We start from the raw sequence: 15915 nt of genomic DNA on the forward strand, positions 1-15915 counted from the left end.
AAACGTCATCTGTCTTGCACACCAGTTTTGGGGTCAATTTATCTTCTGGAAAATTCTGTAAAAATATAGGAAACGTAGCTTTATCTCTTATCTTTCAAGCATATATTGCACGCCCCTAGGAAAAATCGGGAAAGCCTTCAAATCATCATTATCCTACAGATGCGCAGTTCTGACGGGAAAACAACTTTTGTGGGATTGATTTGTGAAACTGGAATGAATGGCTTCATTGAAAATTATGAAATTCGGATAGAACAATTTTCAGCCTCTTAGCTTCCTTCTCCAATTAGCCTTGCATCAAAACTCCTCCCGAAAGTCAAATTATCACAAAAAACATTCTAAATGCGCAAAATAGCTGAAATTGACAAAAGGAAAGTAATAAGGTTCTTTTATAATCAATTCCATAACAAAACTTAAAAACAATTAATATGAAAATATGATAAATAATGCACCTATCAGTGTCCCACAGAGGCATTTAGTAATTTTAGTGTGTGAGCTAATAAAAATAAGGGTGAAGAACAGTAAAAACGGAGGCACATATTCCTTTCCAATAATGGAAGATAATCATCATTTTCTTTCGATGAAGTCGTGCACCAATTTTTTATTTTATTTTATTTTTTTATGTATATCGAAAGTTTTTCGGAGATATAACATTTGAGAAATGATAATAATAATTTATGTATTACTATTGGTAGTATTAGTACTTGAGGAAATTTTGTCTTTGACAACCATACCGCGAATCTTGTTAATGTAATGTTACAAATGTACACAAATTATGATAAACGACAGCGTGTTTAATGTAATCAAATAGCAACCTATACTGTACCTGCATGATATGCACAAGACCTTTCATTCAAAGGAAAAAAGAAAAGATACCCATAAGATCTTGGATGCAGAGATGCATGCTTTTAAACATTCAACTGTAAGTAGGATTAATTCCCCTCATCTTCCATCATCTTTCATACCCTTCTCTCATATTCTCTATTTTATTTTTCTCTTTCTATAAAAAATTAATATAAGATGTTAACGTGGCTTAACCGTGATTATTCAAATAAAAAAGGAGGAAAGGTGAGAGAAAAAAAAAAAAAAGGAGAAGAGAATCCTACTTCTAACAAAACAACGCCTGACACCCAATTATGTTTTTGATCCACTTTTTGTGATTATTCAAATAAAAAAAGGAGGGAAGGTGAGAGAAAAAAAAAAAAAAAAAAAAAAAAAGAGAGAATCCTACTTCTAACAAAACAACACCTGACACCCAATTATGTTTTTGATCCACTTTTTGGGTCATGCTTGAACAAGGGGCACCATAAAACAAAGACCATCATTCACCAAGGATGCTGTATTAGGAAACAGATATGAAAATGGAACTGGTGAATCCAATGGGCAAGATAGAGCATTTGCCCTTTCAGATGCCAAAAGAAATCATATGAAAAGGAAAAAAATGATGATTTTCCCAAAGAGTAAATTTTTCCCTTCATTTCCATTCCCTTTAGTTTTGTTTCAACAGTAAACATCCTTAACTCTGCAATAACATACAGCATAACAAAGTTACACCTTCTATAATTTTCTTGAAGCAACTTGTACGAAACAAGTTGATTATATATGACGTTCGAGTCTAATAATATCAATATATTATGTGAAGAAAAAACTTACGCATGACATATTATTATTACCACATCACTGTAAATCCATTTCGTAAGTCATTTTCCTATTTATTGTCCTCACCAAAACTAAGCCATCAGTCACGTGGCATTATTTCCCACCGAAACTTATTAACTTATTGCTAGGGTTTTGCATCCTTACTTGCAGGGAGCTAGTGGAGCACCGCAGAGACAATCATTCCCCAGAAACGCCGAAGCACCAAACTTGGTGGCCGGAAGCGGTCCGCAAAGATGATTGTGGCTGACGTTCAGTCTCTCCAGCCCTGAAACTCCACTCGGCACCTTCCCGAAAACCAAATTCCTCGACAAATCCAAATACTTCAACGTCTTCACAATCCTCAACTTCTCCAAATCAAACTTCAACTTATTCCCAGAAGCCCAAAACCCCACCAAGAAATCGGTCCTGTTCAGCAGCCCGACTGGACTCCCCGAAATCTCGTTCTCCGATAAATCGATGTAATCGTAGAAATACGTCTCCGCCGGCTTCCAGTCGTCCAATTTCAACTTGATCCCACACTTTGCGAGCTTCAGAGAGTAGATGATCGGCGACGACGTCACCCATTTTGGAATTTGCTTCAGATGGAAGCTGTTGTACGACAAATCCAGGGACTCGATGCCTCTCACGCTCAGTTCCGGAAACGGGTCGGTGAGGTAATTACGAGAAAGATCGAGGTTGAAGATCTTGGTCAGATTCGCGAACTTCTCAGGTAGGACACCGGATAATTTGTTGCTAGAGAGGTTGAGGGTGTCGAGGGCCTTGAAATTGCCGAGAAAATCAGGGATTTGGCCGGTCAGGGCGTTGTGGCCGAGCTCCAGGTAGGCCAGTTTTGTCGCCAAAGCGGAAATTGAAGCTGGGATTTTCCCGGTAAAGTAGTTGCCGGAGAGTCTGAGGACTCGGAGCTCCGGAAACGATGTGAAGAAATCGGGGATGGGACCCGACAACCCGTTTTGCTGGAGGTTGAAGAGGGTGAGGTTCTTGAGGTTTTGAATGCCGGACGGGATCGAACCGGTTAAGATGTTGCCGCCAAGGTTGAGCTGGGTGAGCCGGGTCAGCTTGGAGATTGAACTCGGAATTGGACCGGTGAACCGGTTGTAGTAAAAGCTGAGTGCTTCGAGTTGGGTTAAGTTGCCGATGGTGTTGGGTATTCGACCCGAGAGCTTGTTGTGTTCAATGTAGACGTATTTGAGGTCGGGTAGTCCGAATAGGAGATCCGGGAAGGGACCCGACAGGTTAAGGTTTTGGAGATAGATGCCGTTCAAGAATTTGAGTTTGGAGAGGGAGGGCGAGATTTTACCGGATAAGTAAGTAGTGGGCTTGTCGGGTTGACCCGAGAGGGAGAGGCTGGTGACCCGGTTGTTGAGGCAGTTTGTACCCGCCCATGTGCAGCAGTCTGTACCCTTTATCCATGAGCTTAGCTTGTTAGATGGGTCGGCTGTGATGGCCGATTTGAAGGCAAGCAGACCGGCTTCGTCGTCGAGGTGGCAGGCTGCGGAAACGGGGTTCATGCAACGGAATGTGAGGATAGCAAGGAAGAGGAAGGGGAGGTTCTTCATGCTCAATATTATTGTTTCTGAGACAGCCGAATATGGCAAAAATGGAAAGTTTGGGGAGTGAAGTAAAGGCAAAGAGATTTTTATAGGACATAAGACATGAGACAAGTTTGACTTTGATTCTGCTGGATTTGACCAAATTTAGCACTTTTCTGAGTTATGTGATTTATACACGTGCCCCAGAGTGCAAAGTAAGAGAGCCTATGTTATGCGTGGAAACTGTTATTATCATTTTAAAAATTTTATTCTACACTTATTACTTATTACAAGTGTATTGTTTTTTAATGATAGAAAATTTGGAATATCAAATAAAATTTTTGGAATGCTAATAACAATTTTTGTATGTGAAAGTGAAACTAATTCCTACAACTTACATCACGTTACGTTTTGTTGTATTAGTGGACTTTCATGTCCCAAGATGTCTATCCAAAAAGTTAGATACATTGAAAAATGGAAAAGTGAATTTAAAATCAAATAATCTTTTTTTACTCAAATTCTCTTCCCATTAAAGTAGTCTAACTTCTTCTCCCAAATTAGGAAAATGATTGATATGTAATCAGTTTATTGTTGCATGATATTTGTTTTTTCAATAATACATTGTTATGTGTAAATTTTTCTTCACATAATGATGTGTTAATGAACAAAAAAATCACATGACTGTAAACTCATTCTATATAAGTTGCTCTCTCACATCAAGCATGAACATAATCTTATGGTATTATCTGCAATTCTAAAAGGTTAAGAGACGCGATTAAGATGGAGTTAATCAAATGGTCAAGCTTGTCAAAAAAGAAGAAAAAATGGTCAAGCTTATCGGCTTACATCTATATGTCGGTTGGATCTAGATCCATAATATGTGGCTACTTGCTTCTAACTAAACACCTCTTCTAGAATACCCAACTTGTGGCTGACAAAAATTTACATACCAATAAAGTTAGGATTCAAACCTTCAGCTGGTGGTTCAGTGGTTGAACGTTTATTTCAAATTTGTATTTTATAAGTTACGTTTTGAATTTGGTCGGTGCGATGCACTAGTTCATCACATTGTTAATGCTAGTGCATCACAATGGAGAGAGAGAGAGAGAGAGAGAGAGAGTTGAGGCTTCTGGTTTAGACTCTCTTCATCTTCCTACAACAAATCAACAATCCTCTAACCATGTACACGATGATGAACAATAGACAACACATTATTTAGCCAAACGATGGGCAATATCATTTCCTTGAGCTAACATTGAAGCCACATTTACACTATATTCACAAAAACAATTCATCAATTCAAGAGAGGGTTAGATATTCAAAAAGATAAAAGATGTAAATGAAACAATTTCAAAACCTCAAGGGTGTAATGTGAGAAAATTAGAACTTCATGCCTCATTTTGAAAATAATGCCAAACCTGAAGGGTGAACAATGTAATCAAACCTACATTTGTTTACGGAACCATGAGCTGGTAACCCAGTGGTAAGAACGGATTGCGAGGCTTCCTTCAAAATAAAAACTGGAGGCTTTGGGTTCGAAACCTGTTACTGTTGTGAAAGCCAGACTTATGGCTAGGGAGGCTAAAATGCTTTTGTGAGCCTTCTCTTACCCTTGGAAGAGGTGGATAATCATGACTTGCTACCAGTTGTTTCCCCTTTTAAAAAGAGAAAAAAGAATATTTGTTTATGGGTGCTGCTTCACACATACATTTTTTTTTTTGACCGTCTGATTGAATGATTTTTTTTTTCTTCTTAAAAAGGAGAATAATGGATGGTAAACCACTGGTTACCTACCTAGTCCGATTGAATGAATTGAAACAATAGAAAAAACAAAAAAAATTAACTAAGTAGTGGAAAGATAAAAAAAATCTGCGAAACATCGTGTATATGGGCCTACTTAAAATTTTGTGTACCCCTACTTAAAAAGTGTCCAAGGGCTCATATATCATTGATCCAAATTTACACTTAACTTGCCATATAAGGCCCAACCCACCCACGTGTGACTCAATCATCTCACCTAAATAATCAGAAACAAATTAAAATTTAATTAATTAAACCCAACGGAGGCCAACTGAAAACAGCAACAAACGACCCGTGCCCGGAGAGAGAACTTGTCCCGAAACATTTGAAAAATCATTTTTTAAAATTAAAAAAATTAAAGGAAAAAAAAGAAAGGAACCACGAAGAGAGAGAGGGAGGTGGAAACTGGAAAGCAGATGATCTGAGGAAAACTTCCAAATTCCCTCCACCTTCTCCTCCGTCGTCGTCAACCCAAAACCCTAGAATTCCTTCCCAATTCCTGCAGATTACATACACCTATACCAACACTACTTTTATATTGATTTATTTTCCATCGTACACATTGCAATTCCTCCATTCTTCCCAGATGTCTCTCAATATGAAAACCCTAACCCAAGCCCTCGCCAAGACAGCTGCGGTCATCGAAAAGACCGTACAGACCACGGTCCAGGAGGTCGCCGGACCCAAGCCTCTTCAGGACTACGAGCTCTTCGACCAGATCGGGTCCGCCGGACCGGGCCTGGTCTGGAAGCTCTATTCTGCCAAGGCGGCTCGTGAGTCTACGCGCGCGCACCAGTACCCCAACGTCTGCGTCTGGGTTTTGGATAAGAAGGCTCTGTCGGAGGCGCGCATGCGCGCCGGATTGGCCAAGGCGGCGGAAGATGGGTTTTTGGAGATCATTCGAGCTGATGCGGCGAGGCTGGTGAGGCTGAGGCACCCCGGGGTGGTGCACGTGGTGCAGGCTCTGGATGAGAACAAGAATGCCATGGCAATGGTGACGGAGCCGTTGTTTGCGTCTGTGGCAAATGCACTTGGGAATGTGAAGAATGTGGCTAAGGTGCCCAAGGAGCTTAAAGGAATGGTAGGTAGGCTCTGGTGGGCTTCAATTGTTTCCTTTTATGCTGGTTTCAAGTTTCGATAGTGTAATTTCGGTAATTTAGTGAATGCATGTTTGGATTGGATTCGTATGGACCTTGTGAATATTGGAATGTAGTTTAAATCAGTCAAATGCTTGGTCGGATTCAGTTTCTTTTATGTGGATCACTAATAAAGTAACCGACTTGAATTCGAATTTAGTTGTGTGATTTTGAGAATGATACATTTTATTAGTGTTAATAAGCGGATGCTCTGTAGAACAAGCAAGTTGTTCGTATTCCGAATATTATGTGCTCCTTCTTGCGTCTAGATATATGCCCACTTATCAGAAATCATGGAATACATCTGTCATTTGTTTCCTTTAGCAGCCCTCTAGGCATCAGTTTCGACTGAGTTCAGGGATTATTCTCTTTCTTATACAGTGATGGCTGTTTTAGCGGTTAAATGAATTTGGTTCAGCTTTAGTTACTTGTAAAGTAGTCATACTTGAGAGGTCTTTGCTATTTTTGCTAGTTGGTGGATTTCTTATCCAGTTGTTGTAATTCCTTCTATTGTTTTAATAAAATTCTATCCTTCTTCTAAAATAATAAAAGTTTCAAGATGGAGGTCAGTGCTTTTGGCGGTTTGCTTGTATTGGATAGACCAAGCTATTTGACTCTTAAGCTTCTATTTCTTCTTCAGCATTATTTTTTTGTCTTCTGTAGAACTCATTACTCTCAAATATGAACTATCTAACTTGATAAACAAGTTTTCTGCACATGAATGTTCAATATGCATGTCATACTTATTTTTTACTGAGGAAATTCAAAACCCTATGAGCAACCTCAATACTATTGGGATGGTTATATTGAAATGAGTAAAACAAATATTGGTGAAGTAATTTTTTTATCTACATTAAATTGATCTAGTTTGTAAATTTTTAATGGGCTGGATATTTTCTCTCTCCAAGGGCAGAATGTTCTGGAAAATATTATTCTACAGAAAGTGCATTTTCTTTAGTCAATCTCCTATCTGTCATGTGCTATATTCTGAATCATCCTGTGATATCATAGCTTGCTCAAAAGGATTTTTGCTTTGCAGGAAATGGGTATATTGGAGGTGAAGCATGGTTTGCTCCAGATAGCAGAATCCTTAGACTTTCTTCATAACAATGCGCGTCTCATTCATCGGGCCATATCACCTGAGGTTACAACTTCTTCTTTGTCTGTTTTCACAATATTTCAAATATGTAGAAGTGAAATTTGTCAAAATTTAAACTCTTTGTAGATATTTTATCTCTTGTTTATCTTGAGGCTAGAATGTCTAGCAGAATAATTTTCCTTGTTGTCCTCTGTAGCGTGAAGGTATAATTGTTGGGTTTTGCGTCTCAACATTAGGATGATGCAGAAATTAGGTTTGTATTACCTATTTCGTTTGGTGTACTATTTGGTTGGATTTGAATTCTTGGTTGGATTCCTTATTTGGTGGAGAGTTTTTGTTAATGAGTATAATTACCTATTTGATTAGGGTTTGGATTTACTCCCTATTAGGATTCTATGTAAACCTAAGCCCTATGCTCTATAAATAGGACAATAGGGCTAGTTTATTTTGTGTGGCTCATTCGTGTGACAATTTGGTGAGAGTCAATTTGTGAGTTTGTGAGTTAGAGAACAATTTAGGAGAATCTTCTCCGTTAGTTTTGTGTTCTCTACTGGTTTAGGGTTTGTAATTTGTGGGTTTTGGGTTGTGAGAGTTTAAACACTCTTTTGTAATCTCTGGTTGTATAGTGAAATTGCTCGCCATGCTTTGCCCGTGGACATAGGCTTTATGCCGAACCATGTTCAATCTCTTGTATTCTTATTTTTAGATTGTTTGTTTCTTCGCTTTCGCCTACAAAGTTGACGTATGATACTTTATTAGAATTTGCTTCCCTTTGCACATAAAAGTACAACAATAATTACTAAGGAAAAACTTCATTTCATTTTATTGCCTGATCTTTATGTGTCAGTCCCTCACTGAGTCTAATAAATGTGTTTCTTGCCAATTAATTATCATACTTGTCCTCCAAATTAGAGGTTGAATGCATATTGAATATGTCAATTGAATGTGAAACCATATTGCTGCAGAATGTCTTTATTACAGCAAGTGGAGCTTGGAAGCTTGGTGGATTTGGTTTTGCAATCTCAACAGATCAAGCCTCAGGAAATATGGCTAATGTTCAGGCATTCCATTATGCTGTGAGTCAAGCTTCTGTTATAAGCTTATTACACAAAAAGTTTTACTTCACCTGCATATTTTTACAATTATGAAAATGTGTGCTTTCTGTCCTGCGGAACATTATTAGCACACATTTGTTTTTTTGATCTTGATCTCTTAACATTCATGAATTTATGAATGTCTTCATTTTCTTCCTTGCTTTATCCAATTGTTTTCCATCTATGCAGTTGCATTTGCAACAACTTTGAATGATCTATACTTGCACACCGGATTTCTTTTCAAACAGCCAAGAGTCTGGCAGTTTTTTTATGAGCAGTATGATGCTTCCTGGTTAAAATGTTGACCGTAATTTTTTAGGTTTATTTATTTAAATCTTGTCTAGATTCAATGAGAGTTCCCCATGAGCAATGTGTACCAGTCATTAATTGATTTGATATGGGTTGCACAGGAATATGATGTTGAGGACTCTGTGCTGCCCCTTCAGCCATCACTGAATTACACTGCTCCTGAACTTGCTAGGAGTAAAGCATCCTCAGCTGGATGTTCTTCTGATATTTTCAGTTTTGGTTGTCTTGCCTACCACTTGATTGCTCACAAGCCTTTGCTCGACTGCCACAACAATGTCAAGATGGTAGTTTTCCTTTAAATTCTTCACTTATTTCATACAGATGCAAGTGTTTAATTGATAGCTTGTTCATGTACAGAAAACACAAAAAGAGCTTGTATGATATGCTTTTTCTCGCCTATTTACTACAGCGACGAAGAATCGAATTATTGCTATATTTATTCCTTTTTCTACATCTCCTTTAACAAGGATCATCTCCAACTTTTCGCTGCTACTTCCCCCACATGCACACTAAAATAGGTCATGGAATGAAGTAGGATATGTGTACTAGTCTTTAATACTTTTCTCCATTTTCATTGAGTGCTCCTCATGGTTGATCTATGGTTGTGTATTGGTGATATTGTTAATGCTAATATTGGTGATATTGTTAATACTGAAGTTTTTCTTTTGCAGTATATGAATACCTTAAGCTACTTATCCAATGAAGCCTTTTCCCCTGTTCCTCCAGAGTTAGTTCCTGACTTGCAAAGGATGCTTTCTACGAATGAGGCTTTCAGGCCAACAGCAATGGATTTTACAGGTAAATCATTAAACCTAACTGTATTGGAGCTTTGCCACTGAATGTAGGAAAACATTTCTCTGCTTCCGATGTAGAATAGGAGACAAAGAGAACAAGGATGATATGTGTAAAGAGACAGAGAAGGTTAAGGAGAGGTAAATCATGTTAAAATCAAGTATGGTTACTAGGAACCTATTAATAATATAGTATAGGCAATTTCAAGATTAATAAATACTTAGAAATAATTAAACCTAGTAACTGAATTTCCTGGTTCTTTTGATTAAAAGTAAATAATAATCAAATCTCTAAGCCCACCATCATTGTTAAAAATAGAACGCATGAGTTAGGGATGTTCCTGTTCTGATACATGAAAATCACTCTCAATTCTCCGTGGAAGCCAAAAGTAATGTAGTATTATTGCTAGAATTCGTTTTGTCATGCAGATATTTTTGGTTTAATCTCAGCAGTATAAAGTGCATACACATTTGGCCTCGTTATTATTGTTATGTTACATGTTTAAGTGTACTTTGACTGCTCTTTGTCTCATACTCGCGTTTGTTTATAATATTTGACTGCTCTTTGTCTCATACTCGCGTTTGTTTATAATATTTACATGCAGGTTCTCCATTTTTTCGGGATGACACTAGGTTGCGTGCTCTTCGCTTTCTCGACCACATGCTTGTATGCATTTGCATTTCAGCGTAATCAGTGCATACTTCTGGGATAATGTTACCCTAGATTAATGTCTTAAAAGAAGAAAAACGGCTTGACAAAAAAGAATTGGTCATAAATCATTTTTTTTTTAATTTGCAGGAAAGAGATAACATGCAGAAGTCTGAATTCCTGAAAGCATTATCTGATATGTGGAAAGATTTCGATTCTCGTGTATTGCGATATAAGGTTTCTTTCTTGTCTGATCAAGTGATGTGTCATTTATTTTTACAGTATTTATGTTTTGAGTATATGTTTGAATTTTGGAAACAAAGAATAATGAAAGGACCACCTGATTATTGAAATGAAACCCACATCATGATTTTTGTTTTTGGTTTGAGAAAAAAAGAACCCCTCAGGTATCTGGTTATGCCTATTGGTAATTTGTGTTTCACTATATTGCATTTCATAGTTTTGTTCAGCCAACTGCTAAGGATATATTATCTATTGAACATGGTCTCTATTATGTCTTTCTAGGTACTGCCGCCGCTTTGTGCAGAACTTAGGAATTTGGTTATGCAACCAATGATTCTGCCCATGGTTCTCACGATTGCAGAGTCTCAGGTACTAATTGCTTTGGCCTTGTGATTGGAAATGAGCCATTGTTGTACCTACAAAAAAAGCTTTGTAAAGGATTGTGATTTTTTGTAAACTAATCATGCAAGGCTTGTTATGATGTATCAGATTCACTGTTCTAAAAATCCCCGCCTAGGCACTAGACGGCTGGCCACCGTCCCAATTAATCCCTATGCGTTTGAAAATTAAGAAGGGTGCCTAGACCTGCCTAGGTTGTTCCCGATGTTTTCAGTATGTTCTAATACTTTATAATCTCTATGTCTTAAAATTAAAAAAACTGCTTAGGCGCCTAGACGCTAGGCCCCTATCCGCCACCCGACTAGTGCCTAACGCCTTTTATAACCTTGATTAAATTGTATTATAGTTCCAATAAAAAAGATGGTAGCAATGATGGATGCGTGAGTTTTTTAATTTTTGGGGTAGTTTAGGCAGTTTGGGAATTTTTATTTTTGTTGCTGTAAGTGTATCCTTGTCCATAGGATGCATATCATTTTTTTCAAGAAAATATTGTTTTCTTGTTAAAAGAAAATTGTTGTCAGCTAGCCGTGGAGGGTTTAACTGAGAAAATAAGGAGTTCATGGAGAATCACTCAAAAGTATATGTGAAATTTTGAAAGATGCAAGAAAACAATTATGTGATGATCTCTTAAAAACTGCCATGATACTTAATTTTTGAAAACATGCACGATTGTTGAGACATCAAGCTCTAAGCCTAAACTTTCTATAATAATGTCTTAAAACTTGTACTCTCTCTCTCTCTCTTAGACACGCGCGCGCGCACACACATATGGTAGAGTTTATGGACATCATCAAGTGACAGTGAATGCTTTACGTTTTATAACTAGATTGACTAAGTTTATGTCTTAAAACATAATGTAGGATACGAATGACTTTGAGTTATCAACATTGCCAGCCCTTGTTCCTGTCCTGAGCACTGCTGTGGGTGACACATTATTGTTGCTTTTGAAGCATGCAGAACTTATTATCAGCAAGGTAAGTGAAAAAACTTTTCTGATTCTCTTATTTGGTATTTTAAGATATTATTGCATTATTCGGTTCAATCCCTGCACACTTTGTGTGCTGTGTCTGTTCAGTGCCTGGAAGGGGTGCTTACTCCCAGTGGATTACTATGTTGCTAGTAGATACTTTCCCCATTATTGAGTTAAACACTTAACCTGTTATGTATTTATTTTTAGACTATGCAAGATCACTTGATATCACATGTCCTGCCCATGATTGTTCGAGCATATGGTGATGGCGATGCTCGCATACAGGAGGAGGTTTTGAGGAAGTCTCCTTTCCTTGCTAAAAAGATTGATGTTCAGGTGAGTATGCATTTACATTCTTTGGAAGCACACGCACACACACACAGCAATGAAAACATTTGAAATACTACTTTTGAAGATGTGTTACGGTTGTGGGTTATCTATTGGCTTTTTTTTTTTTTTTTTTTTTTTTTCTTTTTCTTCCCGTAATACAAAAATGTGTTTAGCACATGGATGAAGATAAACAAAAGCTATATTTTAGTTTTAGTGTCTTTCTTCTAAATGTTCACATACACACACTCTCTCACTCTCTCTCTCTCTCTCTCTCTCTCTCTCAGTGATGGACACTTTTGAAGATGTGTTACAGTTGTGGATTATACCATTGGCCTTTTTTTTTTTTTTTTTCTTTTTCTGTAATACAAAAATTGTTTAGCACATGGATGAAGATAAACAACTTAGCTATATTTTAGTTTTATTATCTTTCTTGTGAATCAACATTTTATGGGAGAGCTACTAGTATTTGTTGTCTTATATTTTCATTATTTGCAGCTAGTGAAACAAGCTATTCTGCCTCGTGTTCACGGCTTAGCTCTTAAGACAACTGTTGCCGCGGTATGTATTTATTCTTTTATTGGCTTTCTTTGTTTCTTAAGTTTAATTTAAGAACATTCTCATTATGCATTCACCTTAAATGATATCAGTCTGTTCTTGCCATTAGTGAAAATTTAAAATACTGAATTTTGATTTTCTTTCTGTGGGTTATACATAAAAATGATTAAAAGAAAGAAAGAAAGAAAGAAAGAAAGAAATAATTTGTTGTAACTTAAAAGGCAACAGATTTTGATGTTATAACTTATATTGAGCATGATTTGGTTCATTCATTCGTATTATGAATTTGGAATCAAACTAATTATTTAAGGGTATGATCCCCTATAATAATATTTCTGGCACCACCTTTTTTTGGTCAGCCTCTTGGTTTCTTATCTTGAATTTAACTGATATTTCCTTTGGTTATAGGTGTATCTAGTGGTCAACATTGTAATATGTTAAATAACTTAATACCAACGAAGTGTCCCTGCCAGTCCTAATAGATTGACTTTCAATTGTCTTTGGCCTGTCACTTCTATTATATTTTATTTCTGTTGTGAAAACTAGTTGATAGTACTTAGCACTCTATTTTACCAAGAGTTATTGACCTAATCATAGTAGATGGAACTTTAAATCACACATTTTTATCACCTAATGTACCAGAAACCTGTCCGAGTTTTGTGCATCCTGTGCTAGCTGTATGTTGCTTCCTCATACGTCCACTTTGCATTACTGATCCTGAATGCGGAAAATGACTTGATCGAGTGATTATTATCTCCCAAATTGCTATTGAAGCATGTTGTTTCTTTGGTTGAATTTGCACAGTATATACTGTTTTCTAATTCCACTGATTATTAAACCATTTGATTGTAATGGGTTTGCCCTTGTTTCTACTTCTGAGGAAATTAACTTTTTAAACTGCCATTCATTATTTAACAGAGTGAAAATTAATACAGTGGGATTCATCCTATGATTCACCTCGTGAATCTTCTGCCTGAGTCGGTTTCTTTGTGTATTTTCTTAGGACAATGTAATGCTGGTGGCAATGAACTCATAAGAAGTTAAAGTCCCAAAATACAGTTTTCTTTAGTTTTTCTGAATTGACGGCCAATTGTATGACAGTTGAAGATGAATGAACTGGTTGTTACCCTTTTTTTTTCTTGGTACTGTGGGTTCAACTGTAGCTTTTAATTCCATGAGACTGCCAGTTCGAGGTGGCTCTTGAACTTGACTTGGGTGAATTTTATATTGTTTTGTTATGGTTTAATCTTAATGTAACAATTGAACATGAATTTCAAATGTGCTTGTTTTGGCAGGTGAGAGTCAATGCTTTGCATTGTCTAGGAGATTTGATTCCTACACTCGATAAGCATGCTATTTTGGATATTCTGCAAACAATTCAGCGTTGTACAGCAGTTGACTGCTCTGCTCCTACCCTTATGTGTACTCTTTGGGTGTCAAACTCAATTCTTAAGCAGGTAACCGTTTCCAATAATGAATCTGGTTCTGTGGTTGCTTTATCTGTCTTCTGTAGCATTTTACCCTAATATCGTTATATATTATAAATATATTACAAAGCTACAAGATATAATCATTGTCTTTGCTTCATGATTTTCAGCATGGGGTAGAATTTGTTGCAGAGCATGTCCTCCCGCTGCTCATACCTCTTCTTACTGCCCAGCAATTAAATGTTCAGCAGTTTGCCAAATATATGCTCTTTGTCAAGGCTATTCTGAGGTGATAATTGAATGTTTTGAGTTTCACCCAAGTAATGTCTGCATGCTTACATGCATTCTTATCAGTTTCAGTATTATATAATTCTTTCTTGCATTTAGTTTTACTGATATTAAGTCTCCTTTTCTGTATTGGACCTATTGGTTTTGTGGCAGGAAGATAGAGGAAAAACGGGGAGTTACTGTGACGGATTCTGGAATTCCAGAGGTAAAACCATCTCCATCTGCCAATGGACTCCACTCCCAAGTCCCAAGCAAAATAAGTGGAAATGTCGCCACCGCTGCAAACAGCAGTCCAGCATGGGATGAAGATTGGGGTCCTATAAAAAAGCAGCCCTCCAATTCCCTCCAAATTTCTACAAATTCCATTACCTCCACTTATCCCACTCCGGGTAATGAACCAATTCAAGTAACTTCTTCACAGCCAAATTCCTTGTCGCGAACTGCAGTATCTAGTCAGCAAACACCCACATCATGTCCCCCAGTTGATATAGAGTGGCCTCCTAGGGCGTCTTCTGGAGTTACCTCAGTTGCTGATACTGAGAAGCAATTAAATGCAGGAGCATCATCCAGTTCCAGTTTTGATGACGTTGATCCTTTTGCTAACTGGCCCCCACGGCCTAGTGGCCAAGTAAGTGGAATGGGCCCTTCCAACAATGGTACGATAGAGCCTCCCAGAAACAAACTGTCCGGTGGATCAAACGGTATGAACCTCTACAGCAATAGCAATGATAGTTGGGCCTTTGTTACCGGAGGGTCTGTTGAGCAAATAGGACATGGTCAAGGCAATGCAACTTCGATTACTGGTGGTTTGGGTAGCTCAGGTTTCAACCCCCCTAGTTCTATTGGATTTATGAAACAGAATCAACCGATATCAGCTTCAAATGCTTACACAGATAAAAGATCAGCTGATCTTGGGTCCATATTTGCTTCTGGAAATAATGCGCAGACAGCACCTAGACTTGCTCCTCCCCCATCAACTGCTGTAGGTCGAGGAAGAGGCAGAGGGAAGGGTGCTAGTTCGGTGTCACGCTCCAGCCATGCGAAATCGGCAACTGAACAGCCACCCCTTTTGGATCTGCTATAAGCTTAATACATGGTTTTAACCTTCATAACGTTGGATGTAAAAACGGTACAACAAAAGATTTGGGAATGGCCCATGTAGAGTAGGCCTGCCTTGCTGTGTGGAGAAACTGATTTTGTAAATGATTTTGGGATCCTACTGTCATATTTCGAGCATGGGTGACTGACAGCAGCAGCTCTCGGGGATATCAAGGTTTGTTATGTATCGGTCTTTTTTGTGCTTAGTTTGTATTTTGTTGTGATTTGGCACCAAATTTTGCATTGTAATTTGAAAGCTTCTTGGGTTCAATTCTTCTGGATAAGTGTAATCTTCGTTGCAGGCCCAGCCTCAAAGACTGGGTTTGAAATCAATAAAAGAGACTCAGGGTGGCCGAATGCTATTGGAAGGAATATGTACCGAACAATTTTTGCTACTTCGATTTGGTTTTGTAGTCTCTGACTCATCGCCAAGTGCGTATTCACTTTTCTACTTTTTTTTTTTTTTTTTTTTTTTTTTCGTTATGCTGTATGAAATTGTTATACGAGTGATGACACACCCTAACCGAAGTCGAGACGTGCTG

At 37.7% G+C, this 15915-nt stretch overlaps 2 protein-coding genes across 4 annotated transcripts; one reads left to right on the forward strand and one right to left on the reverse strand.

Annotated features, from left to right (window-relative positions):
- Positions 1 to 1445: 1445 nt before the first annotated feature.
- Positions 1446 to 3348, reverse strand: LOC103956564 (LRR receptor-like serine/threonine-protein kinase GSO1). The gene has a single exon (XM_009368580.3). It carries the CDS (start codon positions 3210 to 3212, stop codon positions 1797 to 1799), a length of 1416 nt encoding a protein of 471 aa, XP_009366855.1. The 5' UTR covers positions 3213 to 3348; the 3' UTR covers positions 1446 to 1796.
- A 1932-nt stretch (positions 3349 to 5280) lies between these two features.
- Positions 5281 to 15745, forward strand: LOC103956563 (SCY1-like protein 2 A). Of its 3 annotated transcripts, none has more exons than XM_009368578.3 (14): positions 5281 to 6066; positions 7161 to 7265; positions 8186 to 8296; positions 8725 to 8907; positions 9295 to 9421; positions 10020 to 10081; positions 10214 to 10300; positions 10589 to 10675; positions 11566 to 11679; positions 11883 to 12011; positions 12501 to 12563; positions 13856 to 14017; positions 14158 to 14276; positions 14429 to 15745. In XM_009368578.3, the coding sequence occupies exons 1-14, from the start codon at positions 5572 to 5574 to the stop codon at positions 15357 to 15359; spliced, it is 2775 nt and encodes a 924-aa protein (XP_009366853.2). In that variant the 5' UTR covers positions 5281 to 5571; the 3' UTR covers positions 15360 to 15745. The 3 variants fall into 3 exon arrangements, with proteins under 3 accessions (XP_009366853.2, XP_009366854.2, XP_048431838.1); XM_009368579.3 differs by having other exon boundaries at positions 5933 to 6070; XM_048575881.1 differs by lacking the exons at positions 5281 to 6066; positions 7161 to 7265 and adding an exon at positions 7426 to 7473.
- Positions 15746 to 15915: the final 170 nt, after the last annotated feature.

Source organism: the organism of the source record quoted next, unplaced genomic scaffold (genome assembly GCF_019419815.1).
Source record: "Pyrus x bretschneideri cultivar Hongxiangsu unplaced genomic scaffold, Pyrus_bretschneideri_v1 Contig81, whole genome shotgun sequence".
NCBI lineage: Eukaryota > Viridiplantae > Streptophyta > Magnoliopsida > Rosales > Rosaceae > Pyrus > Pyrus x bretschneideri.